The sequence below is a fragment of the Alexandromys fortis genome, unplaced genomic scaffold, assembly GCF_014885135.2.
Source record: "Alexandromys fortis isolate MF-2015 unplaced genomic scaffold, M_Fortis_MF-2015_v1.1 scaffold_29, whole genome shotgun sequence".
In the NCBI taxonomy this organism is placed as follows: domain Eukaryota; kingdom Metazoa; phylum Chordata; class Mammalia; order Rodentia; family Cricetidae; genus Alexandromys; species Alexandromys fortis.
The window spans coordinates 13,218,765-13,237,435 of NW_026067891.1; the positions used below are offsets into that span (position 1 = coordinate 13,218,765).

Consider the following 18,671-nt stretch of genomic DNA (forward strand, 5'->3'; position numbering starts at 1 on the left):
TGTGGGCTTAGCATAAAAAAAAAAATCCACTAAATTTAAACACACAGATAATAGCAATCAGAAAATATTTAATCTCCCCCATTCCCTGAAACAAGATTTCTCTGTAGCTTTGGAGCCTGTCTTGGAACTAGCTCTTGTAAACCAAGCTGTCCTCAAACTCACAGAAATTCACTTGACTCTGCTTCCTGAGTGCTGGGACCAAAAGTGTATGCCATTACCGCCTGGCCTTTATGGAGTTTTTTTTACAAGTAAATTATTATAATGTGTTCTGGGAAAACAGGAGTGACAAAAATGACTATTACGATTATGTATAGTGTTATAATGACTACAACTTTATGAGGGTGGATCAGAACACTGAAGTCGGGTTGTGGAGCACACCGTAAATCAGAGGCAAGTACATCTCTGAGTTTGAGGCCCACCTGGCCTACATATTGAATTCCAGGCCAGTTAAGTTACATGGTAAGACCCTGTATCACAAATCAGTGGTAGAATACTTGTACAGCAATATGCAAACACCATGGGTTCAAGCCTTATCAATGGGAAAAGAGAAGATACACGTGGGCTATTTACTAATAAATATGCCCAGAGCCTACCCTCAAAAAAAGCCCAGATGGAAATGTCTTTCTTACCAATACAGCCAAGTCAGCTTGAGAGGCACCACCAATCATATTTGGGACAAAACTCTTATGGCCAGGAGCATCTAGAATCGTAAAATGCTTCTTTTCAGTTTCAAAATAGGCACGACCTACTTCTACTGTTTTCCCCTTGTCTCGTTCTTCCTGGTTTGTGTCTAAGGCCCAAGACAAGTACCTGGAAGAATTTAAAAAAAAAAAATTCATGATTATCATTATGTTCTACTAATAAGCATGTAATAAGATGTGACACCCAGTTTCATATCCACTACTCATCTGTGTCATAAGGAAGACTAGTAAAATAAAAACAGGAAAATTAAATATGTATTGTTACGATTCAAACAGCTTATACATAGTCGGCTAGTCTATAAGCAAACATTCATAACACTAAACTGACAACATAGGGAGCAAGATTACTTAAATGCTGGGTGTGCTATTGCACATCTGTAATTCTAGTGTCAGGAAGAGAGAGGCAGGACAGTGAATATTTGAGACTATCCTGAGCTACATATCAAAAATCCTCTAAGAAAGAAGAGGTGACAGAGAAAAGGAAAAACAAAGACGAGTCATAATATTAATGCTGTGGTTTGAATGAAATATCCCCAAAGTCTTGGGCATGAGCTATCTGGCCAGTAAGGTTTAGGGAGTTCTAGAAGGTGTGGTCTGGTCGGAAGCGGTAAGTCACTGAAGGCAGGCTTGCACTTCAGGTTTACTCTCAGCTTGCTTGCTCCAGCCATCCTGACTGCCTGCTGCCATGCCTCCCAGCCATGATGGATTCTAATTCCTCTGGAACTATAAGCCCAAATAATTCTTCCTTCTACTGATATGCACCGGTTGTGGTGCACACCTCTAATTTCAGCATTTGGGAGTTTTGAGTTTGATGCTAGTCTGGTGTAGAGTGAGTTCCAGGACAGCCAGAGCTACACAGAGAAATCTTGTCTCAAAATAACAACAACAACAAAAAAAAAGAAATGAAGAAAAATTCTGATATTATTTCATTATGTGAGAATTATATAATTCTACATAAATTATTTCAAAACATCCATAGTAATAGCTTACAATCTTTTTGAGTCTAATACTAATTAGGACTTTTCCCATTTGCCAGGCATGCTGGCACACCCCTTCAATCCAAGCACTTGGGAAACAGAGGCAGGTGATCCCCGAGTTTCTAGTATCATAAAAGTTTACTATACCAAGTTTCTCTGTTTTTTTCTTTAGCTTCCCGTTCGTATTTCTCAAGTGTCCTTTTGTCGACCATTCCAGTCAAATACCTGTAAAGGGTTAAAGACAAAGAAGTACACACTTCAGTTACTCAGCACAGTGAGGACACGACTGAAGCGCCTGGAGGGAATGTGAGCTACAGAAAAACTGCTATTTAAAAAAAGAAACTACAGGGGGCTGGAGACATGGCTCAGAGGTTAAGAGCACTGGCTGCTCTTCCAGAGGTCCTGAGTTCAATTCCCAGCAACCACGTGGTGGCTCACAACCATCTGTAATGGGGTCTGGCGCCCTCCTCTGGCGTGCGGGCATACATCAAGGCATATGTTGTATACATAATAAATAAATAAATCTTTAAAAAAAAAAAAGAAAAAAAGAAACTACATTCACTTATTTATGTGGAACCAGGACAGTTTGCAGCAGTCAGTCTTCCTCTTCCACCATGTGGGTTTCAGGGAATGAGTCCAGATGGTTAGCTTTGGTGACCTTTGCCCACTGAGTCATCTCACTAGCAAAAAACTCCAACTCTTTTAAAGTAAATGTACCATTTGTAGAGCTAATTTAAATATAAAACGGTATCTGTATCATTTCAAATTATTAGATGAAAACAATAAACTCAGCTTATATCAATACTTTGTGAAATATATTGCATAAGTAAAGAGTTAACATCATGATCCCTACAGTACAAAATATAGCTAGCTGTCTTCTGTGATATTCTTAATACAAGAAAGTATCAGTCTTGACTGAACTACAGAATACTATATGAAATAACCAGTTCACATTCTTTAAATTACTAAGGCCAAGGGCCAGAGGTGGCTCTTTTCTTCAGGAGGACCTGAGTTCAGTGCTCAGCATTCACACCAATCAGCTCACAATCATCTGTATCTCCTACTCCAGGGGAGCCAATAGTCTTTTCTGGTATCCTGGGGACACACACATACACATACATTTTTAAAAAGGGAAGGGGGCCTGGAGAGATGTTTCAGTGGTTAAGAGCAATTGCTGTTCTTGCAGGGGAACCAGGTTTGGTTCCCAGCACACACATGGTAGCCCACATCTGCCTGTAATTATAATTCCAGGAGATCTAATACCCTCTTCTAGCCTGCTCAGATACATGCATATGCACAATACATCTAGGTACACAAATATATGCACACAAATACAAATTTAATTGTTTTTAAAGGTTACCAAGGCCATAAAGCAAGGAAACTGGAAATGTTACTAATTAAGGGCTATGGAGATATAATAATGCCCTATCATATATAATTTAAGAACATAAAAAATAACAACGGAAAATATGGTGAAATCCTATTAAGATCTATTTAATTTTTATTTATTTTTTTAAAGTTTTATTATGTGTATGTGTGTATGTATGTATGTGTATATATATATATACATACATATTACTGTGTTCTGTCCACATGTGTATCTGCAGGCTAGACAGAAGAAGGCACCATATCTCCTTTTAGATGATTGCGAGCCACCACGTGGTTGCTAGGAATTGAACTAAGGATCTCTGGAAAAGCAGCCTGTGCTCTAAACCTGAGTCATCTCTCCAGGCCCCATGATCTATTGTTTTATCCTTTTTTTTTTATTTTTATTTTCAAGACAGGGTTTCTCCATAGCTTTTGGTTCCTGTCCTGGAATTAGCTCTTGTAGACCAGGCTGGCCTCGAACTCAGAGATCCGCCTGCCTCTGCCTTCCGAGTGCTGGGATTAAAGGCGTGGGCCACCACCGCCCAGCCCTGTAGTTTAATTTTTAAGAAGAGCATCAAATGTCCTAGTGATGTTAATTAAGAGTGACACTGCAAAGTTGCACCTTGCAGGCAGCCATGCAAACCAACCAAACAATAAACCACCACCAACAAAGTTGAAGTTTTTTACCTCTGAATTGCTTTTTCCCCCCTTCCAAGACAGGGTTTCTCTGTGTGGTCCTGGCTGTCATGGAAACTCACTCAAGTCTATAGACCAAGATGTTAATGAACTCAGAGACCTGCCTGCCTCCAAGTGTAGGGATTAAAGGTGCTTGCCACCATTGCATTTTTTTTTTTCTTTTTGTAAACCATGCTGAGGACTCAACCCAGGACTACACATGGCTGGTGAGTCAGTGCTCGCAACACTGATTTATATCCCCAGCCCCAGTTTTCCAGTTTTGATTACTGTGCCACAGTTTATGGAGGATTTTCATATTAGGTTAAAGTGAATAAAGGGACTATAGGAACTCTATATTGTTTCTGCTATCTTTCTGAAATACCAACACACATAAACCCACATGAGTGTGAACATGTAAGACAAAAAATTTTCATGTTAAAGACTCTTTAGTAATACTAAAGATCATTATGTATACCCTTTAGTATAATATATATAAATATATATAAAATTCTAATGTGCAGGTGTAGGCAATGACATTCTGTCAAATGACTTTGCAAAGTGAGGTCATTTTAAAATAGCCTTTGTCAATGTGAGACTGCTGTCTGACTCGTTCATTCACTAGTAATGCCAGCTAGCTTTCATTCAGGTCAAATCCAAGCCCCATCCCTCTCATCCCAAATATTACCTACATAATCCCCTACAGTATGATGTTCTTCACAATCTGGATATAAAAAACAAAACGAAACCAGAAAACAGTGAAAAGGCTACTCTACAATCCATCAATAAAAACATACTGTTGCTGGGCAGTGGCACACGCCTTTAATCCCAGCACTCAGGAGGCAGAGGCAGGTGGATCTCTGTGAGTTGGAGGCCAGTCTGGTCTACAGAATGAGTTCCAGAACAAGCTCCAAATACACAGAGAAACCCTGTCTCAAAAAGCCAAAAACAAAAACATAAAAACAAACAAACAAAACCCAAACAACAACAACAACAAATTCAAACCCTGCATAAATCTTAACAACCTTAGTTCGGATTCCTAGAACCCAGACACAGCAGGACACATGCCTGTAATCCTCGTTTCTTTATAGGGAGCATGAAAGGGGGGGGGGGTTAGAAGGACAGCTAGTCTAACATAGACAACAACCTACAAACAAGAAGGGAGGTGAAGAATGAGAAATTCTTTTGTCCTACATAAACAACATGCCATGTATGTGCTTCCCCAACACACACACACACACACACACACACACACTTTTAAAAAGTTGTTAATTAACATTAACAGAGGTCAGTATCTTTTCAAGTAGGTAGCTTATATAAAATGGTAAAAATTGGGGATGGAGTGATGGCTCACTAGTGATAGCACTGGTCACACAAACTTGAGACTTGGAGTTCAAGTGAGGGAGGCGGGTCTGCCCTTTCTGTTAGTTCAGCTGCACAGTGATAGAATCCCAGAGTAAGATGACCAGTGAGATTAGCCAAATCAGAGAACCCTAAGTGTGACTGAGATCCTGGCTCAATGAATAAGCTAACACCAATCTTGGATCTTTGCATGTATGCAAACACATATGTAGACCAACACACATGCATAGGCTATAGTTAAAGTGGCCTTTTCACTTGTTTTTTACATTCAGATTGTTAAGAATATCATACTGTAGGTCACTATGTAGGTAATATTGGAAAGAGAGGGATGGGGCTTTGATTCCACACACACTCACACTACCTCCTCCCCTATTTGATTAAAAAAAAGAAAAAAGAAAAGTTGTGGAATGATGGCCAGACTACTTGCCTTTGATTCAATCCACATAAATTTCAGGAGCAAAAAAACAGTCCATTCGTGAGTCAAAATCAAACTTTTGGTTTGGGAATGTAGCTCAACGGCAGAGCTCTTGTTCAGTGCTCACACACTCTGGGTAGGAACACCAACACGAGGGGCAAATGAAAACAGGAAGGCAGGGACCAGAGATGGCTGAGTGGTTAAGAATGCTTGTTGTTCTGGCAGAGGACCCAGGTTCATTTCCAGGCACCCACACAGCGGCTCACAACCATCTGTAACTAGTTCCAGGTGATGACTTCTTTTTTTTTTTTTTTTTTCTTTTCTTTCAGGACAGGGTTTCTCTCTGTAACAGCCCTGGCTGTCCTGCAACACACTCTGTAGACCAGACGTGCACCACCATCACCCAGCTGATATGACTCCCTCTTCTGGCCTCTGTGGACATGAGGCATGTACATGGTGCACATAAATATTACATAAACACTAATACATATAAAATAAAAACATATTCAACGAAAGAGAAAGTTAGCTTTCTCTGTGAGTTCGAGACCAGCCTGGTCTACAAGAGCTAGTTCCAGGACAGGCTCCAAAACCACAGAGAAACCCTGTCTCGAAAAACCAAAAAAAAAGAAAAAAGAAAGAAAGTTAGCTTTCATTAATATACTTTAACTTGCCATGGTTCTCTCTTACTCCATCACCAGTCAAAAATGCCTTATAGCCAGGCATGGTGGTACTTAACCCCTACATTTTGGAGGCAGAGGCAGGAGGATAAGTTCAAGGCCAGCCAGGGATACATAGTGAGACCCTCCCCTCCAAAACCAAAATAATTTTATTGGGGCATTTCAGAGTAGAGTGGAAGGATCAGGAATTCTGGGTCATTCTAGACTACATACTTGAGTTTAAGGTTACCCTGTTTCCTCAAAAATAAAAACTAAATAAAACACCTAAACTACCTAACATTATTGCTTAGCTTAACTTACCTTAAACAGACTCAGAACACTTATATTAGCTCACTGTTGGGCAAAATCAAGTGACACAAGGTCCACTTAATATTAATGTGCTGAGGGCTGGAGAGATGGCTCAGTGGTTAAGAGCACTGGCTGCTCTTCCAGAGGTCCTGAGTTCAATTCCCAGCAACCACATGGTGGCTCACAACCATCTGTAATGAGATCTGGCACCCTCTTCTGATGTGTGGGCATACATGGAGGCAGAATGTTGTATACTTAATAAATAAATCTTTAAAAAAAAATTAATGTGCTGAATGTCTCATGTTCAGACACAAAGGACACACACACTATTCAGCTGACACTGGCAGGAGTACACTGTAGAGAGCTGTTTAGCTTGGTGATCAGTGACTGGGAGCTATCACAGTCACTGTCCACACCACAGAGGAGGAGCAGACCACCCAGGAAAAGATCAAAGTTCAAAGTATGGTTTCTTGTTAATGCCAGGGACTATCTGTATATTCAAAGCCAATTAAGACTTTCTGTAATCTTGGGTACTATATTATTTTTCATAAAATTTTAATAAGGCCTGGAGAAATGGCTAAGCAGTTAAGAGCAGTTGCTACTCTTGCAGAGGACGCAGTTCTACTCCCAGCATCCACACTAGACAACTCAAAACCACCTGTAATTTTATCCCAAAGGGATTCAGCAACCTCTTCTGGCCTCCCTAGCTACCTGCAGGCATAGTTGCACATGCATATATGCATATACTCACAAAAACAACACCTTCAAAAATTTGTTGTTGCTTTCCAGACGAGGTCTCATTATGTCACTCTGGCTAGCCAAGAATGTTATATATAGACAAGTCTGGCTTTGAACTCAGAGATCCACCTGCCCCCAAAATGCCGTAATTAAAGGTATGCAACAACATGCCTTGCCAAAAAATAGAGAAAAAAAAAGGGAGGGTGGTCTTGTAGAATTGGAGACAAGACCTGAAGGTTAAGAGCATTAGCTGCTCTTCCAGAGGACCTGGGTTTAATTCCCAGCACCCACATGGCAGCTCACAACATTGTTGTAACTACAGTTCCAGGGAATCTAACGCTCTTACACAGACATACACGCAGGTAAAACACCAATGCACATAAAAATTATTTAAAAAGTCATAGCAATCAGGTAGGAGTGGTTCACACCTTTAATCCCAGCTATTCAAGTACAAAAATCACCACCACCATGCACACACACAAGCACACACATATAACATGTTTTGTTTCTTAAAGATGGGTTTTAGAAACAGTGCGTCATAAGAGTTTGACAGTGATTAAAAACTGATGATCACACTAAAACAAAAATTACTTAACTGGTACCTTCTGTACAGATGATTTATTATTAAAGTTTCTAACTTGAGGTGGTGACCAGTTTTTATCTCCCTTGAATGGCAACATGAACACTTACAATGCCTAAAATTTATCCAATCAGATTAACTCTACCATTAGATAAAAGAGACTTACATTATTTGTCCTCCAATGGTTGACTTGCCTGCATCTAAAGGAAGAATAAAAATATGGGTACATAGGTTAAAAACAACTGATATATACACAAATATAACTGAAGGGATTTTTTTGCATGTATAATCAAGTCTTGCAAAAACAACTGAACTGTAATAGGAATTTCAGGGACCTTCTCCCATGTACAATGAATAAGGCTAAGATCTTCATAGGGCAATAAGGACTGAGAAATACTTCCCTGATGAAGAAGTATCTACCTACCTACCTACCTACCTACCTACCTACCTACCTACCTACCTATGACAACTATCTGTAGACCAAGCTGGCCTCAAACTCAGAGATCAGCCTGCCTCTGCTTACTGAATGTTGGGATTAAAGGCATCCCTGACTTTAGGAAACAGGATAGGCATTTCTCTACAAATTTCAAAGTTATTCTTCTCTAAAGGGAGTATGATATAGCAAAAGAGAGACAGGTCAAGCATGGTGGGATCCATCTGCAATCCTAGAAATCAGGAGGCTGAGGCAGGAAGAACAAGGGCTGTAGGCCAGTCTAGATTACTACATAGTGAGGCCCTGTCTCAAGGTGGAGGGATAACACAGAATTCACTATTTTTTGTCACAATCTGAAAAGTCAGAAATCATATAATTAAGCAAGGTCTTGTTTGGCTAACCCAGTTACTTGGCAAATACCCAGAAGTTACTCTAAATTACTAATTTCTTATTTCATACAAAATTAAGATGAGTAGTAACAATGTTAATCCCACTAAAAGGAACAGATCAACTAAAGAGAACAAAACATGCACATCCCTTGGATACTAATTAAGTATCACAGTATGGCAAACCATCACCAATGGTCTGCAGACTAATTATCCATCACACACAATGAAGCTCATTTTTTTCCTCCAGCTTCTACAGCACTACAAAACAGTTCATCTGCCCAAACTTCAAGAACAAAACACTGGCACTTTTTTTTCTTGTCAGCTGAAGCAAGTTAAAAAACATAAAAACAGCTGGGCAGTGGTGGTACATGTCTTTAATCCCAGCACTCAGGAGGCAGAAAAATAAGGTGGATCTCTGAGTTTGAAGCCATCCTGGTCTAAAGAGCAAGTTCCAGATCAGGGCTACACAGAGAAACCTAGCCTACAAACAAAGAAAGCACTTTACATGTGACCCTGCAGTCAACTCTCAGTGTGTGCATGTATACAGAACACTTTAGGTATTTCAATATTTTGACCCAGTTTCTCTCAACATCTCCAAGTAGCTAAACAAAAGATGTTCCACACGTTGATGTCTCTTTCCAATAACGCCTGTCAGTGTTTATGAGCTCTATGAAGGAAACTTACCAACATGCCCAATGAACACTACATTTACATGTTCTTTCTTAGGAGCACCTGGTGGTGCCACCACCGACTTAGGTTTTGGTATTTCTTCTTCCTCCTCCATCATTTCTTGGGCATTTTCCTCTGGTGGCCTTCCATCTCCGGAGGAACCACCCCCTGGCTCTGCTTCAATTATTTCTTCTTTGTGCTCCCATGATTCTTCTGGGGACATTTCTGTCTCTCCATTTTCTACTGAAGAAAAGTATTTTAACTCAATATCTTGAACAATACCTGCCTGCATTTTAAACAGTCTTTAAAGTGGCAAATATAAGTTGCTTAGGCCCCTCTCCTGACACCCATGACATAGACAGAGATGGGTGGATTTTCAAGCTGGCCTCATTCCTGACAGCAGAGAGCTGGAGCCTATACTATGACACACAGCTATACTAGCATGGTGTCATTTCCTAAGGACAGACTACAAGTTAACAAAAAAGCCCAACCCCACTTATTCCAGTATCAAGATGCCCTGACAGTGGAAAGGAAAGTATAGAAACCAGAATAAGGAGTGTGAAAGAATTTAGGAGGTAAATTTTCAATGTAAATAGTAACTTTCGGCATTAACTTTAATAGTCACTTTGGAAATAGGAAACTTTTAAGGCTAATGGAGTTATTTTAAAAAAGGATGGGGGGTTGGAGAGGTGGCTCAGAGGTTAAGAGCACTGGCTGCTCTTCCAGAGGTCTTGAGTTCAATTCCCAGCACCCATATGGTGGCCCACAACCATCTGTAATGAGATCTGATGCCCTCTTTTGGCCTGCAGGAATAATACATGCAGGCAGAACTCTGTATACATAGTAAATAGATCTTTAAAAACAAAAACAATGGGGGAAGTAGAAAAAGACAAGATCCCTGAGTAAACTGGGAGCATGGGGACCTTGGAAAAGATTGAAGAGGAGGGGAGAGGCAGGGGGAGGGGAGCAGAGAAAAATGTAGAGCTCAATAAAAATCAATAAAAAAAAGAATGGACAGGAATTTGATGAAATGTTTGACTAGTGATGGCGTATGCCTGGAATCCCAGCACTCTTACAGCAGAGGCAGCAGAATAAATAAAGAGAAAAAGTCAAAGGAATAGCACTCTTCTTCTTGATTCCATGTGCATTCACTAATTTGTCCAGGCTGTGTTAAAATTTTAATAGCAAAACATTAAGTGTGGCTGGAGCTAAGACATTTCAGTCATCAGACCATGTACACCTTAAATCTGGAGTGTTCCCATTACTGTCTTAAATAAGGTCAGAAAGGCTTACCAACAGTTTCTGAAAGGTCCATGCTAACAGCTGAATTTGAACCTAGAAAAAAAATTAAGATACAATATATATTCATGAAACTGTATCTAATTTTTTTATTAAAAATTTCCACCTCCTCCCCACCTCCCATTTCCCTCCCCCTCCCGCCAACAGTATCTAATTTTAAACATCACAGACAACTTAATGTTTTCTTGGTTAGACATTAAAATAATTACCTTCACACAATGATGACTGTTCTTGAGACGACTCCACAGGTGCTGGTTAAGAAAAGTAAGTTTTATTAGAAATTGAGCTCTCTTATTTACTTATCTTTTTTTTTTCTTTTTTGGGGTTTTTCAAGACAGGGTTTCTCTGTAGCTTTGGAGCTTGTCTTGGCACTCACTCTGTAGACCAGGCTGGCCTCGAACTCACAGAGATCCACCTGCCTCTGCTAAGATTAAAGGCATGTGCCACCACCCAGCTTATTTACTTATCTTTTAACACAGAATAAAAGAAGTTCAATAAGCATATCACAAACCTCAGCAACTCAGAACAATGGCAGCTAACTTGGATTTCAAATCAGAAGTCTGTTTAGCCTACTTAAAAAAAAAAAAACTACCAATTGCAGGGAAATAAGAGAAATAAAGGCACCAGCAAGGTGGTTCCACAGGTAAAGAGTTCACCACCCAAACTTGACAACTTCAATTCAATCCCTTGAGCCCACATAAAGGTAGAAGGAGAGAGAGAGACCCAACTCCACAAAGCTGTCCTCTGACCTCCACACCGGCATTTACACAAAATGGTAACTTAAAAGCTCTATAGACTTTCAATAGTGGGAATGTGTTAAAAATGTTAATCCTATTTCCCAAATCTTTCCTTCACAGATATTATAAATGTAATACAAAGCCCAGAACAAATACAATTAGTTGGACTGTACTTATTCAATATGCCTCTCTCTCTTCTCTACTTCTGGCAATCCTCCAACCCAAGAAGGCTGAGACTGCAATGTTATCAAATCCCCAAGTAATTCGACACTAAATGGCAACTGTGTGAAGCCTCTGGAATACATACAGTAATATATTCGGAAAAGGTGATTCTTGCCCAATGGGATCCCAGCACTCAGGAGGTAGAGGCATGCTGATCTCTGGGTTCAAGGCCACTCTGGTCTACTTAACTAGTTAGGGGACAGCCAGAGCTACATGGAGAAACTCTGTCTCAAAATTATTATTTTGTTTGTTTCAAGACAAGGTTTCTCTGTGCGGCCTTGGCTATCTTGATCTCACTCTGTAGAGCTAGCTAGCCTCGAACATCTGTCTGCCTCTACCTCCCAAGTGCTGGGATTAAAGGTGTGTGCCAACAACCCCTGGGCTCATAGGAGCTCACAGACTCTGGACCAACAGTTAGGGAGCCTGCATGGGACCAGTCCAGTCCCTGGTACTTGAGCTGGCTTTTGGGACCCTATTCCCAGAATGGGTTGCCTTGCCCAGCCTTAATACAAAGGGAAGAGTTTAGTCCTACCTCAACTCGATATGCCATGCTTTGCTGACACCATGGAAGGACTGCACCTTTCTGGGCAGAGGTGGAGGAGGAGTGGATGAGGGAAGGGGAGGGAGGAAGCAACAGGAGGAGAAAGGGAAAGGGAAGCTGTGGTCCGGACATAAAATAAATGAAAACGTTTAATAATAAAAAAAAAGGTATGTGCCACTACTGCCTGGCCAAAATTATTATTATTATTTTAAGTGATTCTGATGAAGTCAGAATTCTTAGAATTCTAAAATCAAGCAACAGTTCAGTTTGCAGTTGCTGAACTGCTAATCTGCTAAGGCGTTCCTATGTGAGTCTGATTTCTTTTTCCCTGAAAAGCACAAATGGTACAGCTAAAGACTTTCTAAGATGCCGAAACACACCAAAGATCCCTTTATTTTGTGCTCTTGTGGACTTAACTTACCCACACTTACAGACCACCTCAAAGGAAGTGACGACATTCTTGAGAACATCACCTGAGGTTGTCCTTCACACTCACTCATCCTGTGCACACCCATGTACCTGCTCCCCGCACAGCTAGAAACATACCTGCATTTATTTGAAACATGAATAATTCTATGGAGTGTAGCAGGACGACAACTATGTCTCAAGTTAAAATGATTCTCCTAGGGCTGGGGATGGGCCTGAGTCTGAGAAGCACTTGCTGCTCAAGAATGAAGACCCAAGATCAACCCCAAGCAGACACATCAAAAACCCAGTGTATTGCACGTGCTTGTAATCCCTACCACTGGGATGGCAGAGAATAGGCTAGCTGGATTAGCCAGTGAGCCCCTGGGTTCAGTGAGAGCCCCTGTCTCAAAAAATAAAGAAGAGGTTGGTGAGATGGTTCAGTGGTTAAGAGCACTTGCTCATGTAGAGGACCCAGGTTTGATTCCCAGCAGTTGGTGGTTCGCAACCATCTGTTGGACAGTCACCCAAACACCAGACCAACACTAACTCCCAGTTCGGGTGATCTAACAGTCATAAATGTGATGCACAACATGCATGCAGGCAAACATTCATACACATAAAGTAAAAACAACTCCTTTTTTTCCCTTAGTTTTTTGAGATAAGGTTTCATTGGTAGCCTAGGCTGGCCTGGAACTTGCTTTAAAGACCAGGCTGGCCTCCAACTAAGACATCTGTTTGACTCTGCCTTCCGAGTGCTGGAATTAAAGGTGTATACCGTCACTGCCCACCTAGAAAGTAACTTTCAAAAAATGATTTATTTTTATTTTATATGCATTGGTGTTTTATCTACATGTATGTCTATGTGAGGGTGTTGAATCCCCTGGAAGTAGTTACAGACAGTTGTGAACTGCCATGAGGGTGCTGGGAATTGAACTTGGGTCCTATGGAAGCGTAATCAGCGCTCTTAACCACTGAGCCATCTCTGCAGCCCCAGAATTTAAAATTAAAAAAATTTAATGAACTAACTTTAGCAGTTTTCATTTCTTTTTTCAGTTTGCCCCAGCCCCTCTCTCCCAGATTGGTTGATTTTGTGTATTTGAGAGAGAGAGAGAGAGAGAGAGAGAGAGAGAGAGAGAGAGAGAGAACATGCACAAGCAGATGCAACAGTGGCATTAAGCACACACATGAGGGGCAGAACAATGTTTGACGAGTTGGTTTCCATTACACATTACTGGGGAGGCAGGGTCTCTCTTGCATCTGCTGGACTATGTACTCCTCCAGTTAGCTTGGCCCATGAGCTTTGGGGGTGATTCTACTGTCTTTGCTTCTCATTTTGCCATAGTAATGGTGGGATTATAGACACACATCTGGCTTTTCAACATAGTTTCTGGGGATCAAACTTAGGTTTTTAGGCTTATACGGCAAGTTCTTTGCTTTGTTTTTACCTAATGACCAAGATCTTCCTGGCCCTCTTCTCAATCTCTCTCTCTCTCTCTCTCTCTCTCTCTCTCTCTCTCTCTCACTAAAGACATGGTCTCACTTTGTAGCTCATACTACCCTTGAACTCATAAAGTAGCCCAGGCTATCTTTAAACTTGGTGGCACTCTTCCTGCCTGGATTATACCGTGTGCCTCCAGACCTAGCTTCACCTAGGTTCACACTGCTTCCCTGCACTTTCCTTATCCCACTCCATGCAGTCACTGAATTTTTTGTACAAAAAGGGTTTCTCTTTATAGCCCTGGCTGTCCTCGAACTAAAGCAATCTGCTGCCCCGCATCTCAAGTACTGGGAATTAAAGAGTGTATACCATCACCATGGGGCTTGAATTTTTACTAAGCTTGAATACAGTAAAAACCATTTTGGAAGTGCCAGCTTTCTAACGGAGGGTTATGGAAAGTGCCTTACTCAGGAGGTTGACTTATCGCTTAAATAAGGAACTGAAGATTTCCAGCACTCAGGAGACCAACCCATCTCACCAAAATTGCATGTAGAGGTTTCTTTCTTCTATAGGCAACACTGGAAATAGTTAAAGGAGACAACAGAACAAAGTCATAAAACACCATGGTTTGTCTTACTTCTCAAACATTCTAAAGATGGAAATGCAGCTAGACATTGTAGTAAGCCTGTACTGTCAGTCCGGAGGGCGAGACAGGAGGATTATTGAAGTTGAGGTCAGTCTGGGATTCACAGTGAGTTCACAGCTAGCAAGGGCTACCACAGTAAGACCCTGGAAACAAATGCTAAAGCTGAGACATGAAATCCCAGGTGGAAGCAGGAGGATCACTTGAGTCTAAGAGTTCAAGGCTAGCTTGGGCATCATGAACAGACTCAAAGTGAAAAAAGAAAGGGATAGGGGAGGGAGAGGGGAGGAGAGAACACAGGTACAAAGGCAAAGAAACATGTTCAAAGCCATCTACATGAATTTTTTGAATGCAGGAAGGGGCAGTTATAATACTTGAAACTCAGCAGTGAGACAGAAGATGGAGAAAATTAGACTCATGGGCCTGGTTCTGAAAGGGTCTTGAGATTGTTTCATTTTTTTTTGTTGTTGTTGGTGGTGGTTTTTTTAGACAGGGTCTCATTACGTAGGTCTGGCTGTCCTGGAATTTATTCTGTGGACCAGGCTGGTCTCAAACTAACACAGATCCTCTGCCGCCTAGGTGCTGGGATTAAAGGTGTGTGCCACTACCACGACCCGGCTAGAGTCACTATCACTAAAATAAGCTTTGAAACCAGAGCCTGCTCCTCCATTTATTCATGAGTATATTCTTACTAAGGTGTTTAGCTTTTATAATCTGTAATCTTTACATCTACAAAATGGGGTGGCAGTATCCAAGCACTGAGAGTTGAGACTAAGCAGTAAGCTGTGGTAACTGCTCCATAAATTTACAACAAGCATTTCAGAGTCCTGCACTTATTACAAAAACCTTTAAGAATGAAAACATTAGAAAGGCAAATTCCAGGGCTAGACTGTCAGAAAACCCATGCTGGTTATAGACACTGGTTATAGGCATTCCCTTCTTTACAGCATGATAGGGCAAAAAGAGCTCTAAACTAGCAGCTGGTAAATCAGGATTCAACGGTGTCATTAACTCTGGGAGTGACTTCAGACAACCACTTAGCATGCTTAGGCTTCTATTTCTCTATTCGAAACTAAGATTATATTCTGTTGGAGTAATTTTCAGCTTGAATGTTCAAAGAACCTATTTATTATATCATTAAAGCAATGCCACATACCAACCTGATATGACTTTCTGTAGTGTAACAAAAAACATTTTTTCAAGTAATCCTGAAAAGATCTTATTTATAATTTATGTCTCATCTACTTCAAAAACAAAAGTATATTAAAATACATAAGCCAGAGGCATTTCATATAGTGTAAGATATAAAAATAGAAGACATTGTCCTACTACAAAAATCAACTACCCAAAGATGGATACCTATTGCTCAGTAATATGGTGGTATATTGTTTGTGTTTTAATAAATAAAGCTTGTCTGAAGATCAGAGGGCAAAGAAGCCATACTAGTCAGACGAATATGGAGTGGTGGCACACACCTTTAATCCCAGGACTCAGCAGAGAGAGGTAGATGGATCACTTTGAGTTCAAGACCACCCTGGGCTACACAAGATTGAATCTGTCTAAAAGAGAAACAGAGCTCACACTAAGGTGATCCCTGCACTTGGGAATCACACATTTAATGCCAGCACTAGGGAGGTGGAGACAGGAGCAATATGGCTGGCTGGGTGGAGAGGATATAAAGGGAGGAGACAGGACTGAGTGGAGGGTGGGATCTGAGCATTTGTGGAGACAGGATCTTGCCCTTTCGGTCTGAAGATTTGGTAGAGGTAAAAGATCTCTAGTGGCTGGCTGCTTTGCTTTTCTGATCTTCAGGCTGAACCCCAATATCTGTCTCTGGGTTTTTATTATTCGTGCTACACAGTCATATGTACTTTTCTTTTTTTGTCCTTCAACTGAAATGACAATCACCTAGTTGGAACCTGTTTGGAAATAAGTTATAACAATGGAAAATGCTTAGAAATTCTTACTGTTTCTTTCCCTTTGAAAGAAGAATTACAGTGGGAAACAGTAACAAGATCTTAAAGAACAAAGTTATTTATGAATAAACAAACTATATTTACTGCTAAGCTACTTAGTTAAAATCTACTGAAAACAAGGACAAAACTTTAGGTACCCAAACCCACTGCTGTCTGGTAAGAAAGAATCAAATACTAAGATATGTCATGTTCTACTTTGTTAAATTCCTGAAAATATTAAAAGTAATTCCAGCACTTGGAAGATAGATGAGTTATGGCCCAGCCTAGAAAACACAGTAAGATCCTGCCTCAAAACAAAACCAAGGCATTCATAAAGAACACCTGGCAGAAAATAGACACATCTTTAGTGTTATCATTAGGATAACAAGGTTGGAACCATTTACTGAAGGGGCCTGGATGTTACCAGCCTCTTGCTTCCACACCCTTTACCTGTCTGCACTCTTCCGCAGTCTTCCACTACTGTAAACTTACTTGGCTTCTTTCTAGACTCTTTCAAAGACCATACTCATTGCCTTGATATTCCTACCAGAGCATTCTTTCAATGCCTTGCAAGCATCCTATGTTCAGTAGACAGGCAAATGCTTGTTCACTGCTAGAAGGAACAGCTGAGCAAAAAATTCCCTTCCACCATGTTAACTCACCACAAAAGTTGACTAAGTCTTTTTCATCTCTTTCTCTTTAGCCAGAAAGATTTTTTTTTGTTTTGTTTTGTTTTTGTTTTTCGAGACAGGGTTTCTCTGTAGCTTTGGTGCCTGCCCCGGAACTAGCTCTTGTAGACCAGGTTGGCCTCGAACTCCCAGAGATCTGCCTGCCTCTGCCTCCCGAGTGCTGGGATTAAAGGCGTGCGCCACCACTGCCTGGTGATAATTCTATTTTTAACATTAATTTCTTCCCTGGCAAACAAAAGCAAGCAAATGAAGGCTTGTATTTGTTCTCTACTATATTTCCCTAACTTGTCTTGAGAATTTGATATTGTTTCCTTATAGTGCCAAGGAGCTAGTTCTAACCTGGGGCCATTTTATTACCAGGCAAGTGCTCTACTACTGAGCTATGTCCCCAACTGCCCTAATAATTTTACTTTCAAAATTTATTACTATTATTGTGTGTGTGCATGCGAGGGTGAGAGGACAACTCTGTGGATCGGTTTCTTTTCCACTTAGTTATGTTGGTTCCAAGAATCAAGCGCAGGTCATCAGGCTTGCTTAGCAAGTTTTTTGTTTTTTAAACCTATTAAGCCACTTTGCCTGCCCTTTCCATGTTGTACGATTTCAAAGAGGTAAACTATATATATATACACATATATACACACACACACACAACCATGCAATAAACTATATTCTAACAACACTAAGTAAAACATGCTCCAAAGGTTTGTTTCCAGTCAAAAATTTTAAGTTTAAACAACCACTCAACCTTATACTAGGTGATGCCCCTAAATCCTCATACTTAAGGTGAAGTATATGTGAAGACATCAACCAAGAAACAAAATCGAATCTCCATCACTGTAATATTTTAGGAACAATACTTACCACCAATTTTTTTCCTATTGTCCTCTACTTATATTCCAATGAGGCCTACCAACTCTTTACATCTTTATTCCTGTAGGCATTTAAATTGTAAAACAAAACCTAAATCAAAAACAAAGGTTGGGAAGCTGAGCAGATGGCTCAGTGTATCAGACAGCTTGCTATACAAGACCTGAATTCAAATCCCCAGTACTCACTTTAAAAAGGCACAGGTGCATATAATTCCAGTGCCGTGGGGCCGGGAGGAGCAGAGATAGGAGGACCACTGGGGGTTTAACTGTCAGCCTAGCTCCGGGTTCATAACAGATCCTATCTCAAAGGAGTATGGCAGACAGTAATAAAGTAGGACACTCTATGTCTTCCTCTAGTTTCCATGACCCCCCCCAGGGTACCACACACACACACACACACACACACACACACACACACACACACACACATCCTCTTAGGCTGGGGTAAATGCTAGGTAGAGTCCTTGCCTGGCATGTACAAGAGGCTCAGGGTTGCACTATCAGTGCCATTAAAAATAAAAGACTATCCAGTTTTTTTTTTAAATAGGAACTGGTTAACATAACAAAGTATAAGAATTCTGCAGAAAATACCCATTTTGAT

The 18,671-nt window shown here is 40.6% G+C and overlaps 1 protein-coding gene across 2 annotated transcripts in view; it reads right to left on the bottom strand.

The window, feature by feature from the left end:
- The window catches only part of Gspt1 (G1 to S phase transition 1), a 35,251-nt gene that overhangs the window by 11,765 nt on the left and 4,815 nt on the right, over positions 1-18,671 (bottom strand). Inside the window, exons 2-7 of one of the 2 annotated variants that reach the window (XM_050136270.1) lie at positions 10,778-10,819; positions 10,563-10,604; positions 9,285-9,509; positions 7,945-7,978; positions 1,826-1,903; positions 630-810 (exon numbers count right to left, since the gene is read on the bottom strand). In XM_050136270.1, the coding sequence (XP_049992227.1) occupies positions 630-810; positions 1,826-1,903; positions 7,945-7,978; positions 9,285-9,509; positions 10,563-10,604; positions 10,778-10,819 (602 nt within the window). Of the gene's footprint in view, positions 1-629; positions 811-1,825; positions 1,904-7,944; positions 7,979-9,284; positions 9,513-10,562; positions 10,605-10,777; positions 10,820-18,671 lie in introns of both variants that reach the window. The other variant, XM_050136262.1, reaches the window with a different exon arrangement.